At 56.2% G+C, this 15,641-nt stretch overlaps 3 protein-coding genes across 8 annotated transcripts; 2 read left to right on the top strand and 1 right to left on the bottom strand.

Moving 5' to 3' along the window:
- Nucleotides 1-598: 598 nt before the first annotated feature.
- On the bottom strand, nucleotides 599-8,878 carry CCDC137 (coiled-coil domain containing 137). Of its 3 annotated transcripts, none has more exons than XM_060081574.1 (7): nucleotides 8,676-8,878; nucleotides 8,120-8,253; nucleotides 6,454-6,676; nucleotides 4,928-5,010; nucleotides 4,701-4,780; nucleotides 4,302-4,525; nucleotides 599-794 (listed from the first exon to the last, which is right to left on the bottom strand). In XM_060081574.1, exons 1-6 carry the CDS (start codon nucleotides 8,813-8,815, stop codon nucleotides 4,304-4,306), a joined length of 882 nt encoding a protein of 293 aa, XP_059937557.1. In that variant the 5' UTR covers nucleotides 8,816-8,878; the 3' UTR covers nucleotides 599-794; nucleotides 4,302-4,303. The 3 variants fall into 3 exon arrangements, with proteins under 3 accessions (XP_059937557.1, XP_059937556.1, XP_059937555.1); XM_060081573.1 differs by lacking the exon at nucleotides 599-794 and adding an exon at nucleotides 806-2,116; XM_060081572.1 differs by lacking the exon at nucleotides 599-794 and having other exon boundaries at nucleotides 3,105-4,525; nucleotides 8,676-8,877.
- Nucleotides 8,879-8,983: 105 nt separating this feature from the next.
- On the top strand, nucleotides 8,984-10,777 carry OXLD1 (oxidoreductase like domain containing 1). 3 transcript variants are annotated; one of them, XM_060081576.1, is made up of 2 exons: nucleotides 8,984-9,099; nucleotides 9,885-10,777. In XM_060081576.1, exons 1-2 carry the CDS (start codon nucleotides 9,013-9,015, stop codon nucleotides 10,284-10,286), a joined length of 489 nt encoding a protein of 162 aa, XP_059937559.1. In that variant the 5' UTR covers nucleotides 8,984-9,012; the 3' UTR covers nucleotides 10,287-10,777. The 3 variants fall into 3 exon arrangements, 2 of the variants coding, with proteins under 2 accessions (XP_059937559.1, XP_059937560.1); XM_060081577.1 differs by having other exon boundaries at nucleotides 8,984-9,072; XR_009530395.1 differs by having other exon boundaries at nucleotides 9,015-9,300; nucleotides 9,885-9,967.
- Nucleotides 10,778-10,892: 115 nt separating this feature from the next.
- On the top strand, nucleotides 10,893-15,346 carry PDE6G (phosphodiesterase 6G). Of its 2 annotated transcripts, XM_060081578.1 has the most exons (4): nucleotides 10,893-12,142; nucleotides 13,561-13,821; nucleotides 14,280-14,320; nucleotides 14,803-15,346. In XM_060081578.1, exons 2-4 carry the CDS (start codon nucleotides 13,676-13,678, stop codon nucleotides 14,877-14,879), a joined length of 264 nt encoding a protein of 87 aa, XP_059937561.1. In that variant the 5' UTR covers nucleotides 10,893-12,142; nucleotides 13,561-13,675; the 3' UTR covers nucleotides 14,880-15,346. The 2 variants fall into 2 exon arrangements, with proteins under 2 accessions (XP_059937561.1, XP_059937562.1); XM_060081579.1 differs by lacking the exon at nucleotides 10,893-12,142 and having other exon boundaries at nucleotides 13,489-13,821.
- Nucleotides 15,347-15,641: the final 295 nt, after the last annotated feature.

Below are 15,641 nucleotides of genomic sequence, written 5' to 3' on the forward strand. Positions count from 1 at the left end.
AAGAGGGAGGAGCTCCGTTCCCACACACACACACCCTGAAGCTGGGGCAAGTACTCCATCCAGCGGGAGGGAAAGCAGCAGCCGTGGTACTTGCCTGCACAGCCCAGCGTGGAAACCCCAATTCCATGTGGATGCCACAGGGCCCTCTGAACTCAGTACTGACGTCTCAAAAGTGCTGATGCCGCCACCTGGTGTCTGTGTTCCCAGACTGGCTTGGGGGGGTGCAAGAGTCCCCCAGGTATCAGGCAGGACCAAAGCAAAGACTGCCTCCTGCTGGCCCCAGGCCCAGAGCAGGCCTGGAGCACTAGTGCTGTTTTATATTTTGTATAAAATATAAAACAATATGTTTAAGGTAATTCACTTGCTCACCTGTTAAAAATGAGTAAAAGAAAATAGTTTTAAAATATCAGTAAAATTAGGGGAATTCCCTGGCGGTCCAGTGGTTAGGACGCCGTGCTTTCACTGCAGAGGGCCCAGGTTCAATCCCTGGTCCGGGAAACTAAGATCCTGCAAGACACCTGGCATGGCCAAAAAAATAAATCAGTAAAATTAGATAATTGAATGAATTGTGAATTTCATTCACAAAGTGATAGCTTTTTAATATTTAGGAGTAAACTGTCAAGAAATGTAAAGGACACATATGCAGGAAACCACAAACTAGCAGCAAGGAACAGAAGAGATTTATATACACAGTGGTTCTTAACTGGGGCAGTTTGGCCACCAGTGGACAGTCTGTAAATATTTTGGATGGTACAGCTGTAGGGTAGGGCCTGTGCTCCAGCATCTATATATATCTATAAATATAGAGAGAGGGAAAAAGAGAGAATGAAATTTATTTTAAGGAACTACCTCGGGACTTCCCTGGTGGTGCAGTGGTTGCGAATCCACCTGCCAATGCAGGGGACACAGGTTCGAGCCCTGGTCCGGGAAGATCCCGCATTCCGCAGAGCAACTAAGCCCATGTGCCACAATTACTGAGTTTGTGCTCTAGAGCCTGTGAGCCAAATATTATGCAGTATTTTGTGGGAAGCTGTTGGATCCAGGGTTGGTGTCACATTCCCAAAATAGTCCAGAAAAACTCCACACTGCTCCCTCCCAGGCGCTCCAAATTGCCTGATGGACCATTCGAGGTTTGGCAAGTGGGTTTCACAGAGCTGCCCACCATCCCATGGGTATAAATAATTCCTGGTAATGATGTGCATGTTTCCTCAATGGACTGAAGCTTTTCCACGTAGACAAGCCACTGCCGCCTCTGTGGCTAAGATCCCATCGGAGAGGAACGCTTCTTGAACTTCATAGTGATTGGGGAACCCACTGTATTGGTCAAGTGCTACGAGTCTGTGCCATTTGGCCAGTTCTCATCAAAACCCCCTTGGGTCGGCGTAAGCGCCAATGAGAACGTGATCGGAAATCTCCCCCTGATATCAGAGCTGGCTGATTCTGCAGCCCAACAATGGTCACTTGACTCACTGGCTAAAATACTTTTAGACAACCACATAGCCTTCGATTTCCTACTTGCTGAACAAGGAGGCATTTGTACGATTGCAAATACTACTTGGATAAACACTTTTGGAGTAGAAACTCAATTACACAAAATGAGGACACAAGCCCAAATTTCACCTGACTCTCTCTGGTCCTTTGATTTGTTCAGCTGGCTACCTTCAGGTCTAGGGTCATGGTTTAGAACCGTCATACAAACTAAATGTCATAGTATTTCTCATTCTGCTTTGCATATTTTTTATGGTTTTGTTTTTGTTTTGGCCACACCTCGTGGCTTGTGGGGTCTTAGTTCCCCAACCAGGGATTGAACCTGGGCCTTTGGCAGTGAAAGCACAGAGCCCTAACCACTGGACCGCCAGGGAATTCCCCATTTTTAAACTTTGTACATGTTGCCTATCAACCTCCTGTAAAAATGACACAGTGAATAGTGTGATGTTGGCTCAATGCCTTGAGATGACTGCTGATGCCTGTACCTTCATAAGACACGATTTTAAGAGTGAAAATGGCTGAGAGTTCCTCCTTCTTTCTTTGTTACTCAAACGTGGGCTCACTTGGTTTCAATCACTATGCACTTTTCCTCTGATGTGAAACATGACGTCCAGGAAAGGTCCTGATGCTAAGAGACAAAACACAATTCCACTAAAACTGATCAGTGATGCTCTCAAGGAAAGATCTTCATCTAAAGGGGGGAATGTGGAAATGAGCAAAGGAAAGCTCATTCAGAATGGGGTAGGGAAGCTATGATGGGAGGGCTCTCAAGCATGCATCCCTCACCACAGCTCACAGACTCAGCAGGAAGGAAGGTCTCCGTCCGGCCCAGTGACAAGCTACCCACTGACTGCAGCCAATGGAAAACCACCAGGGCCCTCCTAATTTCCTCCTAAAACCTACTAAAAGCTGACCTTCCCTTTGTCTCCTCCAACTTGCCAGTTTGCTTGTCCTGAACTGAAATTCTTCTGATTCCAAATAAACTCATTTTGGCTAAAGACCTTATGCCATTCTTAAGGTCAACACCTTTAACCCGGGCTGAGTGTCTTGATGGCTGATCCTACCTGGGTTCTGTCTCTAGGGATGACCCGAGTGTGGGCTCCATTTCTGAGGGGTGATACCCAGCTTGTGGGTCCATCTCTGAGGGGTGAGCTCTGGCCTAGTCACCATCTCTGATGGGTGAGATTGGGCCTGGTGACATCTCTGATGGTAAAGCCAGCCTGAGCTAAGTTGACCAGTTTTAGGGGCACTCTGACAAGGGCCTGAGGGAATGTAATTTCCACATTTCATGGGACCAAAGGCAAACTTCCCTCACCATGACCTGTTTCCTCACTGCCACATTCATACTGTATTTGCACTGTATCCAAGAAACACCGGTGTTTCTCAGCGACCCCACCTCACCCCTTGCTCTTGCTGCCCTGCATGTCTCGGGACCCTATTGTCAGAAGGATGCCAACATTGAACCAGAGATGTGCTGCCTGCCCCAACTGCCACGTGATGGGGGCAAGTCCTGGCTACTGCATGGCAACCAGCGCCTGGTCATCCCATGCAGGAGCCGGGGCCACCCGCCATGCAGAAACACATCCCTGAAAGAGTGACAGCCCTGATTCCAGGTAGAGCTTCCACAACTTAAATTTTTTAATTCAAAAATAAACTTCGCAACGGGAGAGTCCACAACAGTGAGAGGCCCGCGTACCACAAAAAACAAAAACAAAAATAAACTTCATTACATAAAATGCAAACTTGGGGAAGAGCAAAATAGATTCCACAGAACTCCACACTCATTCTCCAGGATTGCCAGTGCTGAGGCCTGGCACTGACTGAGCTGTCCAGGCCATCTTTGCTGGCTAGAGAAGCCCAAGCTGGAGAGAGTGAGGGAGCCCGGCAGCTGTCCTTCTCTGATGGGGCTATCAGTGGCCTGCCCCCATCCCTCCATGTTCAACTGCTAACAGTCTGTAAGCCCCGGCCCCATTCTCTCACTTGTATCCCACATCTGAGCAGGATGATAAACCCAGGTGCTCCCTCCTTTGGCACCTGTGGGAGATTCAAACCTCGCCGGGCCCTGCCCTTGGCAGGAACTCACACGGCCCCTCTGACTACAAGAAAGTCCTGGGCTGGGCTCCTGTCCTTGCTGTCAAGCCACTCTAGACCTGCTGGAGAGCCCTGCCCTGTCCTCCCCAGAGACCTTGATGACATAAGGACCCAGCCTCCCCAAACCTCGATGTGGGTGGCTCAGTCTCCACACCTACACATGAGCTGGGGTGGCTCTACCTGCCCTGCGAGGACCGTGACAGCAGTGCCGTGAGCTGGTCTAGGTGGCCTAGATGCTGACCCCCGCCCTTTCCCCACACCAACCTGCTGCCTGGCTCTCGCTCTAGCTGTACTGCTCTGTCGAATCCAGCAGAGCCTCGCTTATTGACTTAGTTAACCTAAATCGGCAGTGTCTACAACTAACTGGTATTTAGGGACAGGATTATGGGATTGGCCCTCTGTAAAGTGGCCCTAGGTTGTGTCTCAGCCTGGACCTCTGTTTCAGAACAAAGCTGTATGTGATGCTAGGCTCAAGGGAATGATGCTGGCTGCATCTCACCCAGGCACTGGCCCCATCTCTGGGGGCTCAGGAGACAGACGCCGCCCTGTGTGAGACATGGGGCCGGCGGGTGGTCACTCACGAAACAGCAGTCTTTAGGGAGAAAAAACAGGAGCCCTCTCCCCAACTTGAGTCCCAGGATGTGTGCCAGGGAGAGGACTCTTGACTGCAGGCCATCTGCCCATCTACCCCCAACCCAGGTGCAGCGTCTCTGGTCCCTCACCATCACAGCTGCGTCTTTGGCTTCTTCCCAGAAGGGAGGTGGGGTGGCTGTGGTGACTGAGCCCCCTGCCGCTGCCGCTGCAGTTTCTTTAACGCCCTATAGGCGTTCACAGCCCGCTCTCTCTCCTCCGCCATGATCCGCTGTCTGGCCAGAGAGGTGGTCAGAGGCTGGGACACACCGCCAGGGCTTAAAAGCATCTTCAGCATCAGAGATTTCTTGCCAGGCTGAGGAAGAGAGAGAGGGAGGTTGAGGCACAGATTCAGGAAGGAGGGGAGGTAACAAAGAGCCTAGGTCGGTCCAATAGCTTAAGCCCAGTGAGAACATGGTGCCCTCCACCTGTGTGCCCTGAACCAGGCAGCACCGAGGGGCAAAAAGGGCAACTCCCCCACCCCTGCTTACCTGGTCCCTACGTGTGCTCATCCTGGGCTTGGCAGTCAGCTCTGGGGGCTGCAGGGCAACCTCACCAAAGTTCACAGTGTCTGGAGGGGCAAAGAAGAACTGAGGCCTGCTGCCCACACAACCACTGCAGCCCTGGCACCCGGAGCCACTGTCCACCCACCCACCGACCCTGGGGAGACAAAGCTGCCCCGAACCAGGGCTGACACAATTGCTTTGTGAAGAGCTACCTCGGAGCAGCTCCTGCTCCAGCCTTTCTGCTGCCTTTTCCTCCCTCCTCTGCTGGGCCTTAACCAGCCGTCGCTTCTGGAACCTGGGAAGAGAGCACAGTGCTGTTCATTTTCCTAAACTCTCATTTCACTGGACTCAGGAAGAGGCAGAGGTCACCCCTGCCCACGAGGGACGCATCATGAAAGACCCCAGGTGGCTGCCTCTGAACCCCAGGACCCACAGAGAGCACTCAGAACCTAGGAGGCCCCTCCAAAGTTCCAAGTCAGGGGTCCTCAGCGGCTGCAGCTGTACCTCTACAGCCCATCGGACAATGTCTGGAGATGGTCTGTGTTGTCACAACATTGGGGGGTGAGGGGGGCTCCTGGCACCTCATGGGTGGAGGCCAGGAATGCTGCTCAACGCCCTACAGTGCACGGAATGGCCCACACCCGAGAATCGTGCTGGCCCCGCACAGCAGCATGTGTGATGTGGTCCCTTATTGTTACTAGAATCAATGTTCAATGACAGTTTTGGAGATCACTGTGGTTTTAGGTGGTACCTGGGATATGTTTTGTGTGATGTAATTTTCACTGGCTAACATAAGTACATGTATGTTAAGAATCTGGAGAAACTCTACAAAGCTGAAAACAATCTAACTTTCACAGCTTTTAGAAGAATTTCTTCCTTTTTTTTTTTTTTTTTAATTTAGGCCACACCTCATGGCATGCGGGATCTTAGTTCCCCAACCAGGGATCGAATCCACGCCCCCTGAAGTGGAAACTTGGAGTCTTAGCCCCTGGACCACCAAGGAAGTGCCCAGTTTTAGAGAAATTTCTGATGAAAGCCTGGCTTGATTCATGACAAAAGTTGCAGTAAAGGCAGAAACGCACCTCAAAAAGCATTTGTTTGCTGACACCAGTGCCCCAGCTCCCACCCACAGGCTCAGGGAGGTGGCACACAGCTTGCATCCCAGACTTCTCCAGGGCTGAGGGTATGGCTGGGCGGGGGAGCCGCGGCTGGCGGTGGGCTTCCTCCTGGGGCCAATTTCACCACTTTACCCACCAGGAAGCCGAGTCTGAGAGGTCATAGAACTTTACAAATCACATAGCTACAGGCTCTCAAATCTCTTTCGGGCTGGAAAGATGAACCCTGGAAACCAGTTTCCGTGAGGCAGGCATAGTCCCCTGACGGCCTGCAGGCCCTCCTGGGAGGACACTGAGCCTCACTGTTTTTCTACTTCCCTGTAACAACTGGCCCGGGGTGGACAGCTGGCCCTCAACCTCCCTTGGCTCTTGGACGCCTTGATGCTTTCCAGAGAGAGGCACAGACAGAGCTAGGCCTTCCGAGCTCTATGGGTTCAGAGCCTCCCAGAAGCGCTGAGGTTAAGTGGCTGCGGTACAGAGAAAAACACCCACTGACTCCAGGTCCTGCTCGGCCTGAATCATGGGGTAGGTGGGGTGCCCCTTGGCAACAAGATGCTGTCAATGCAGAAGAAATTGGTGGGACCCCACAGCCCTGCCTCCCAGCCCCTGCAGGCCCCACTCACGCTTTCTTACTCTCCGACTTCCCCTTTTTGGGAGCCGCCTGCACCTCAGGCTGCCGGCCGGCCTGGCTCTTGCTGAGGAACAGCACATGCTGTGCCTCCTGCTCCATGCGCTGCACGTAGGCCCTGTCGGACTCCCACTTCTTCTGCTCGAACTTGGGTACAGCGATGTCCGGCTCCACTCCCTTTGCTTCCTTCTCCAACGTCTTACTGAAGGCCACCTGGGCTGAGGACAAAGGGAGACCTCAGAGGGGAAAGTCGTGAAGTGAAGGCAGGAGGGAGCAGGTGGCGCTGGGCTGGCCGCCCACGTTCATCTCCCCTCCCCAGGCCACAGGAAAGGAAGACCAGGCTCACGTGGGAGCTAAAGAGGATCTAAGATGCCAGCTGGGGGTAACCTGGGGTGGGACCCCCACGGCCCACTGGTACACGTCAAAGATGTCCTCTGCAGCTCGGTTGAAAAAGGAAACAGGAAACAACCTAAGTATCCGTCACTAGCTGACTGGCTGAATGAATCCCCCTATGTTCAGCCAGAGACGTCACTGCACAGCTGCTGAGAGCTCGGAAGAGCTACGATAAGGACGTGGAAAGACCTACAAAATCCACTGGTAGTGAAAACCCAGGACACCAAACAATATAGAGAAGGAAGGTATAGCTTTTACCTCATCAATATGTGAAAATATGCATATTTCCCCTGGGAAGGTAAACAAGACGGACAGCGGTTTCTTTTAGGGGCAGGGAGCAGGATTCAAAGACAGGGAAGGAGGCCACGCCTCACCTCGTATCTTTCAGTACTGTTTGATTTCACCACGTGTGTAAGTTTATGTCTTTTAAATAACTTAAACCCCAAAAAGAGCTGATTCAATAGAGCATGGTTCAGAATGTGCCATCTTCCATCTGGGCCAGTGCCCTCCTCTACCCCTCCCCCTCCTCAACTCTTTATTTCACTATCGCTTTGGTAGCCATCTAACCCCCAATGAAAAGCCTAAGGTTGACAAAGAAATTACAAAACAGCATTGCTGCAAAATCAGTCCCATGTTTGGGAAAACAAATACCTGTACGTGTACACAAAACACAAACACCCTGGGCCCCGTTCCCCAGCATGTGGAGTGTTACCTCTGGCAGAGGCTGACAGCTGGGCACCCTACCTGGCCTTGGGGGGAGGGTGGGAGGGATGAGTTTCTCAGGGGGTCTGATCAATTCCCTCCGTAACCTCTAGAAACCATACACTTCTCGCCACCATGATTTCTGCACTCAGGTCCAAGGAACCATCATCATTTCTTACTTGCAAGAGCCTCGCTGGCCTGCAGTGTCCTCTCGCCCCCTCGACTGTTACACGGTGACCTTCCCTTCAAGTAAATCTGCACTGACCGTCCCCTCTGATGGATCTCCACTACTCCTGGGAGGGGAAAATCAACACTTCCACCTTGGCCCATGAGGCCCCAGGGGCTCCTTTTGGAGCCTCACCTGAAACCACACTGCCACCTGCTGCCAGCCACCACCCTGGCCCTGGTGACACCAGCCTTCGGTCAGTCCTCCACATGCTCCTGCACCGCCTGACTGCTGGGGTCTGGCAGATTTCTTCTGCCTGAAACGCCACTGAATACTTGTGCAATTAAGTAGATTCAAACACGCAAGGCTTTATGGCCACCCAGCATGGGCCTGCAGTTACCCTCTTTCTTCCTCTTCTTGTTACTGATGGGGTTTTTCATCTCCTGGCGGCTCCTCATGATCTCTCGGAGCCGGAAAGGGATTTCCTGTTCATCTTGGTTCTCAGGCTTGCAATTCACTTTCTTCTTTTCTTTGCTGGGAAGGAGAACACGGGGGTGAGACACGTCTCCAATCGAGCATAAGGAGAATCAGAGAAACCGAAGCTGAGCCTGGAGAAAGAAACTTCGCAGGCCACCCTGGCCGCTGTAGTGCGTGCCGGTCAAGGGAACACGGCCTCATCCTCGCCCGCCCGGAGGCTGTCCCTGGACCGGTTTCTCACAGGACGCTGGGTGGGGGTCGCTCCGAGAGCCCCAGGGAGGCCCTTCGCTCCCTGACCTCGTCCAGGATAGCAAAGACGGCTCCCCGGAAGGTGACAAGTGCCACACCGGACACTCCCTCACGCCTCCGCCCACCCGGCTGACCCTCCGGGCCGCCCACCGCACGGACCACACAGCGCGCCGGGCCCGGCGCGGGGAGGGGTGCCGGGGAGTCTTCAGGGCGATGAGACCGGCACCCACCTGCGCGGCCCCGGCCGTGGCGCCGAGCGCTGCTTCCCCGGCTCCTGCTGCCTCCGGCCCTGCGGTCGCCCTGGGCTCCCTAGCCTCGCCGTCCCCGCCGTCCTCGCCGGCACCGCAGCTCGGCGCCGGGATCCCGCCATCTGCACGCCCTACGCTCAAAGGAAAAACCACTTCCGCACTCCCGCACGGTCCGGTCCCATGCCTGCCATTTCCGCTTCCTGCGCTCACTGGGGCGGTGCAGCTCCCTGACGGGTCGGGATTGGCCAGAGCGGCCGCCATTCACAGCTCGGGCGGGACCGACTGGGGGGCGCCTGCGCCGTGGGGCAGGCCGTGGGAGATGCTGCTGTGGAGTGTGGCCAGGGGAGCCCTGGTGGTGTCAGTCGCTGCCCGTGGCCTGGCAAGTACCGGCGGGGACGGTGACGGGGTACGTTCGGGAGGCCGGGCCCCGCCGGGGCCGAGAAGCCCCGCTCTCCCGGCAGCCGGGCAGAGCCCAGGGTAGCGCCGGCGGGTTCCGAGCTCGTTCCCTCGTCCAGTACCTGTTGAACACCTGCGGTGTGCGAAGCCTTTTGGGAAACCTCAGTGAACAAGGAGTTGGTGCTCCTCGCAAGAGGAGTTAGAGAAATAAGTAAAGTTTGCGCCTGTGTTCAGTGCCCTGGAGACAGAGCAGGGAAGGGGACCCGGGGGCCGGGGTGGGGGCTGGAGGTGGGGAGAGGGCTGCCCACTGGCCTTTGGCACTGACTTGGGCTTCTCATGTGACAGAAACAGGGATGAAGGGGTGATGCGATTAGTCAGTATGTTCACGGGGGAGGGACGTGGCAGTACTGGTTGGAGAGGGAGAGGTGGCTGTGTGGGCTGGAGCTCACAGGCTTCCGCCCCCGCCATACTCCTGTCCACCGGGCAGAGCCATCTTAGCTGGAGGTGCAGTCTCAACCCCCACCATCTGCTGGAGGGCACGCCTAGTGCGAGGCCTTGAACCCAGCATTTCTCATGAACCTGTGGCTCATCCTCGTACCAAGCGTTACATCCATTTTACAAATGGGAAACTGAGTCTATAGGTGAAGTAACTTGTCTAAGGTTACGCAGGAAGTGAGGAAACTGAGAAAGACGTGGACCCCTGCCAATGAAAAGAGGCCGAAATTTCCCCAGAGCTGGAGGCAGGCGGAGCCTTACCAGCTTCCTGGAGACTCATGTGCTTATCTGAATCCTTAGGGGCCACTATCCAGCTGGGACTGGGGCCAAAGGCTTCCTGGAGGTGGCAGCATTCTTCACAGGATCCGAGTCCGTGAAGGCCACAGAGAGTTCAGGAAGGACCATGTGGAGGTGGGCTCCCAAGCAGGTGCAGCGGGCACTGGGCAGCCCGAGTCCTCCCTGCCTGTTGGGGGCCCCTCAGAACCCCTGTACCCGCCACCCCCTGAGCTCCAGCCCCCCACCAACTGCTGCATGAGCGGCTGCCCCAACTGCGTGTGGGTGGAATACGCAGACGCACTGCTGCAGCACTACCAGGACGGCGGGGAGCGGGCCCTGGCCGCCCTGGAGGAGCACGTGGCTGATGAGAACCTCAAGGCCTTCCTCCGGATGGAGATCCAGCTCCGTGTGAGGAGTGGAAGCTGAGCCGCCTGGCCAGACAGCCTCACCCCGACAGACTCCTCCTTGGAATGCAGCACAGCCTCCTTTATCCACGGCCCCTTTGTGCAGCTGGTGTCGATGGGAACAGGAAGAGTTGTTTATTGACTTTGCCTGAGAATAAATAAGCTCTGTGTGGTGGTTAGACAGGAGGCTTTTGTGTTGTCATCCATAGGTGTGTATCACCTCAAGGAAAGCACGTGCAGATGTCATTGTATGTCCACTGGGCACCTACAGCCTTCACCAACCTGTGAGGTTGGCTAAACCTGTTTCCTTGACTATTCGAGTGACAGTGACCCCAGGGGCCCCCTTCTATGTCCCAGCATCCCAGAAGTCCCAAAGGTCAGCTCTGGTAACTCTCAGTGGTGCAGCAGAGGGAGGACCATCCGGTCCTGAGAGGTTGCTGTTAGCAAAGCTCTGGCAGGCACAAATGCCCGCAGGTGGCCTGGAATGTGCCCCATTCATCCAGCTGCAGGCTTTCAAGCTCTGATACCAGTGGCCTGGACGGACAGGGTTAAATGAATTTATGCCTGTTTTTTTTTTTTTGCGGTACGCGGGCCTCTCACTGTTGTGGCCTCTCCCGTTGCAGAGCACAGGCTCCGGACGCGCAGGCTCAGCGGCCATGGCTCACGGGCCTAGCCACTCCGCGGCATGTGGGATCTTCCCGGACCGGGGCACGGACCCGCATCCCCTGCATCGGCAGGCAGACTCTCAACCACTGCGCCACCAGGGAAGCCCCTATGCCTGTTTTATCTTCTCTCATTTAAGGGAAAAGCTTGGGTTGTTATAAGGCTTCACAAAGAATTTGAGTTGATAAGCAGGCCTTCCCAGGTAGGGGCCTTCAATGTAAAGCCAGAGTTTCCCACAGAGACAGATCTGTGGACAAGAGAATGAAACCACACAGCCACAAAACGTGCAGCCTTGCTAATGCCTGGGGATACACCCGGTAGTGCGGGCTGTCTTGGCCAGCTAGTGATGTCATCCAGAAGCAGTTTTGGTTGGTTCAGAGAAACATGATTATAACAATACATGTTTGTTACACTTTATGTCAGAGGCATCTACTCCAACCCTGTCCTACAGATTTGAAAATGGCCCAGGAAGAAAAAGATTTCCCTAGAGACAAAAGCACAGCAGAGCCTAGTGGGCTTGGGGACCCCGAAAGGGTCTACAACAGGGAGGTGGTTTACCTCAGAGATGTAGGAAGAGGTTTACTGTATTTTTCTCAAAAACACATATTTGTGAAAGATTTTCTATGTGTATATGATACTGGGGCAGATCTTTGAAGTCCCAGGAGGAGGGAACTAGGGGAAGGGGAGAGACGTACAATAGAAAATGTACCACATGGCGTGAGCAGCAGGTGCAAAGGCCCTGGGGTGGAAGAGGCTCCTTGGAGCACAGAGAGCAAGAGGAAGGGATGAGAGGTGAGGCCAAAGAAGTGGATCGGGACAGGCTATACAGGGCTTTGGGGGCCACAAAGGCGGGTTCCTCAGCAGTCAGGACAGTAAAGGTGGGGAGGCCTAAGACAGCAGCCAGTGCCGTCTCATCCTTGCTTCAAAAATGAGCAGCTTCAGGAGAGTCTGGCTGTTCATGGTCACACCTCCCGTTCCTGCCTTTACCCTGTCTCCGGCTCGTCCTTCCTTCAGGCCCTTGACCGCACCTGAGCCCCTTCCCCCATCTCGGGGAATCCTCGATGCTGCTACCCACCCCACAATCTCATTAGTGTGGTGTCAAGACACAGTCCTAATCAGATTACCCAGCTGCAGGATAAATGCCCAGCCAGCACCCTGCCTAAGGGAGGCCTGCCACTCACACCCATGGTCCCCTGAGACCTGCCCCGGTACTTGGTGAGTAATGACCTTCCCAGGTTGCTTCTCCTGGTGGCCACTTACCCAAGGGCGTTAGTGGGTATCTGCCCAGAGGGTGGGGAGTGGGTGGGATTTTCACCACCATCCTGAGGTCTGGGTCTGGGGGAGGCCACCTACTGCCCTGTTCATAGAGGACACCCAGCCCATCACCTCCTCTGTGCCTCGTGCGAAATAGTGGTGCAGGCTGCCCCCCAGGCTACCAATGGTCTCGGAGCCTCAGGCCACACACAGTCAGCTAACCTGAGTGGGCACCAGCCACAGGCCAGGCTAGGGCCAGGGCAACTTGGGCAGCGGTTTCCATGGGGACAGCATCTGATAGTTGGCTCTCTATCAGGGCTCAGAGCTGCCCACACCAGGCCAGTGGCCTGGGACTAGAGAAGGGGTCCAGCTGGGCCTACACTACCTAGGCTGTGAGGAGTGGGTGTCGTGGGGTTTGAGCAGCTGGGGCCACCAGACCTGCTGCTGTCCAACTTGGACCCCATGTATATCCAGCTCCTGTCCCCTGGTTCCTCTCAGGCTGCTGCTGGTCCCGGCACAGAGACCGAACCTTAGGGAAGGAAGGTCCACAGTGGGCTCCACCCAACCCCAGGTGCCCCGGCACCTACAACCAGGCCTTCCTCGCTGGTAGAACTACCTGTTCTCGCCTCCCGGTTGATCTCAGCCCTAATACTCTAGCAGGCAGCTGGCGGTGGCCCCAGGCTGGAGTCAGGCACTGCCGCCCACAAGTGGGGAGGGGGGCAAGAAACGGGACCCAAGATGGGGTGCCTGAGGCATCCAGTGCCAGGGCAGCGGCTCCTCTCTGCATCATGTACATAGCCCCAGAACTTTCTGGGCTTATAGTGGACCCTGAGGAATTAGGGTCTCCCTCTGGTGCTAATAGGCTTAGAGGAAGGTGAGCTGCCCCTGGCCTAGGTCACCCGGGCTTAGGGCATCCAGGGGGGGACTCTGGGGGAGAGGAGGAGGGGAGGTCACCCTGTGCAGTGGGTTCAAGGACACCAGCAGGTGATGCCGGTGCCCAGGGAGTGGCTGGGGTGGGGTGGGGGGCGGGACGGGGGAGGTAGGGTATTTACCAGCAGAGGGAAGACGCTGCTGGGGCCAGGGCTACACAGCTCGCCTGGGCATTTCATTTTGACACAGGCCCCTCCCCTGCCCGGGCACCCTGCCCTCCCATTTCTCGGGTTAGCGTTATTGGCACCGCTAGGTGCCTAACATGCCACCATGAACGAGGCCAAGTGTCCCACCCCAGGGATTGGGATGGGGAATGCAGGAGAAGGGGGAGGCAGTGAGGAGGGGCACACCGGGGGGCCACCCAGCACTCTCACCCCCTGCCTGGGGCTCCCTGGGACAGGGGGCTGCTGTTAGGGTCATACTGGGGAACGGTGGGTCTCACATTTCAGGTTTTCCTCTGCTCTGGTGGGTTGAGACCTGAGAGGTGGGTCGGAAGCAGGAGGGCCCACAGTGTGAGGGAGTCCAGAAGCCGAAGGTCACCGCGGGGTCTCTGCCAGCCTGGCCATGAACCTGGAGCTGCCCAAGGCCGAGATCCGGTCGGCCACCAGGGTGATTGGGGGGCCCGTCACTCCCAGGAAAGGGCCCCCCAAATTTAAGCAGCGGCAAACCAGGCAGTTCAAGAGCAAGCCCCCCAAGAAAGGCGTCCAAGGGTAAGCAGAGCTGTGGGAGTGCTGGCCATGAGGGGGGTGGAGGGCCCACCTGCTGCACAGGAGGGAGATGGGGCTGCACTTCAGGTTGGGGGGCTGGGTGGGGCCTCAGCCACCCTTTCCTGGTGGAAGGTGGTCCCATCCTCTTAAGCAGGTGGTGTGGGTGTTGAGGGCCTGAGCCGGCCTGTCTCAGGGTCCCCCATTCCCTGGCATGGGGGGCGGGGGGCGGAGGGGCTCCTGTCACCCTCTCTAGCTGTTCTTGTCTGGAAAGCACACCCACCCGCGGCCACCCAGACACTCAGCCACAGCCCCACCAACTGATATGTCTCCCTGCACCTAAAGAGCCCCACGTGTACACACCCAGGACACACTTAGACACACCGCGTTCCCAGGAACCTGCACGCAAGTGTATGCACACCCCCTCTCCGCTCTTCCTGGCCCTGACCGCTCTGTTCTTGTAGGTTTGGTGACGACATCCCCGGAATGGAAGGCCTGGGAACAGGTATGACGGCCACTAGCGTCCACCCAGGTCCCCCCCACTTGCCCACCCCCCAGTGTGCCTGGGGCCCCATCACCCCTGCCCCTGCTTCCTCAGGCAGAGGCTCACTTAGGGCACCACCCCCAACACTCCTTCATTTTTTCTTCCCAACTTCAAGCTTCAGACACCACCCGAGTGGGGTTGTTCCTATTCAGTGGGTCCACCGAGTGCTTGGAGGGGCTGGAAAAGAACAAAGCTCTTGCTGTCCCCCCCCCAGCAGCAAGGCCCACCTTCCTCTGGTCCCCTCCCTGGGCCTGCTGCACCCACTCTCTTCCTGGGCAGGGTGCCCATTCAACACACACCAAAGGTGGTATGTCCTGAAAGGAGGGCTCTACACCCTGGACTTGTACTCTCACCACTGGGGTGTGGACAACAGGGCCCGGAGGGGATGGTGGCTCCTGGGGCCATGGGACCCTCCTGGACCCACTGGCCCCCTTGTCCTGCAGACATCACTGTCATCTGCCCATGGGAGGCCTTCAACCACCTGGAGCTGCATGAGCTGGCCCAGTACGGCATCATCTAGCACTGGACCCCGGCCCTTGGCCCCTCCATGCCGCTGCCCTCTCTGGCCCCTGCTCAGGATTCCTGTGAGCAGGGCCGCCCCCACGCCGGACGGTTCCAGAGTGTCCAGAGATTGTGTCTGGAGATCCCCGCAGGCGGCGACCTCAGGCCCACAGAAGCTAGTTGCCAGGAGCCCACCAACTCCCTGCAGGATACCCTCTCCGGCCAGCCAGGCCTGGCTTAACTTCTGGAGACACTGCTCCACAGACCCTCTCCTCCCATGGCTGGAAAGCTAGGGAAGGCCTCCCAGGAGTGTCCCCTGTCCTGCCTGTCTGGGGGTGAGGACAAGCTTCCCCCACTAGCCCTTCCCAGCTGAGGCCCTTGCACTGGCGGAGTGAGTGGCGGGAGTCCTGCGGGCGTCAGTGAAAGAGCAAGGCCCCTCTGGATCTGTCACACCAGCAGGATGCTTGTCCTTTCCAACATGGCCCATGTCCTGTTTCAAATAAAATTAGCGTGTCCCGCACCACTTGTCTGGGATGTGTTGTCAGTGGGGGCAGGGTCCAAGGGTGGAGTCTCTTCAGCAAGAGTGGACAGATGTGGGCACAGGTGGCAGGGATGGCAAGGGCCTGGCCAGGCTGAGGGAAGGAAGCACATCGGGCACTGAGCCAGGCTCTTGATGGCTGGACTGGGACAAGGCAGGCAGCCCCACGTACTCCGGGGGCCAGAGCTCAGGTCAGGGGGAGGGAACACCTATCTGCTCCCCACAGGTGAGGAAACAGGTGCA

The sequence above is a fragment of the Mesoplodon densirostris genome, chromosome 18, assembly GCF_025265405.1.
Source record: "Mesoplodon densirostris isolate mMesDen1 chromosome 18, mMesDen1 primary haplotype, whole genome shotgun sequence".
Classification (NCBI taxonomy): Eukaryota; Metazoa; Chordata; class Mammalia; order Artiodactyla; family Ziphiidae; genus Mesoplodon; species Mesoplodon densirostris.

Coding starts and splice junctions, on each gene's coding strand:
- CCDC137 (XM_060081574.1), bottom strand. CDS start 8,815: ATGGCGGGATCCCGGCGCCGAGCTGCGGTGCCGGCGAGGACGGCGGGG. Junction 4,781..4,927: donor GGAGCAGGAGCTGCTCCGAG/GTAGCTCTTCAC, acceptor TTGCCCCTCCAG/ACACTGTGAACTTTGGTGAG. Junction 4,526..4,700: donor TGAGCACACGTAGGGACCAG/GTAAGCAGGGGT, acceptor TCTCTTCCTCAG/CCTGGCAAGAAATCTCTGAT.
- OXLD1 (XM_060081576.1), top strand. CDS start 9,013: ATGCTGCTGTGGAGTGTGGCCAGGGGAGCCCTGGTGGTGTCAGTCGCT. Junction 9,100..9,884: donor CCGGCGGGGACGGTGACGGG/GTACGTTCGGGA, acceptor CTGAATCCTTAG/GGGCCACTATCCAGCTGGGA.
- PDE6G (XM_060081578.1), top strand. CDS start 13,676: ATGAACCTGGAGCTGCCCAAGGCCGAGATCCGGTCGGCCACCAGGGTG. Junction 13,822..14,279: donor CCCAAGAAAGGCGTCCAAGG/GTAAGCAGAGCT, acceptor CTGTTCTTGTAG/GTTTGGTGACGACATCCCCG. Junction 14,321..14,802: donor AATGGAAGGCCTGGGAACAG/GTATGACGGCCA, acceptor CTTGTCCTGCAG/ACATCACTGTCATCTGCCCA.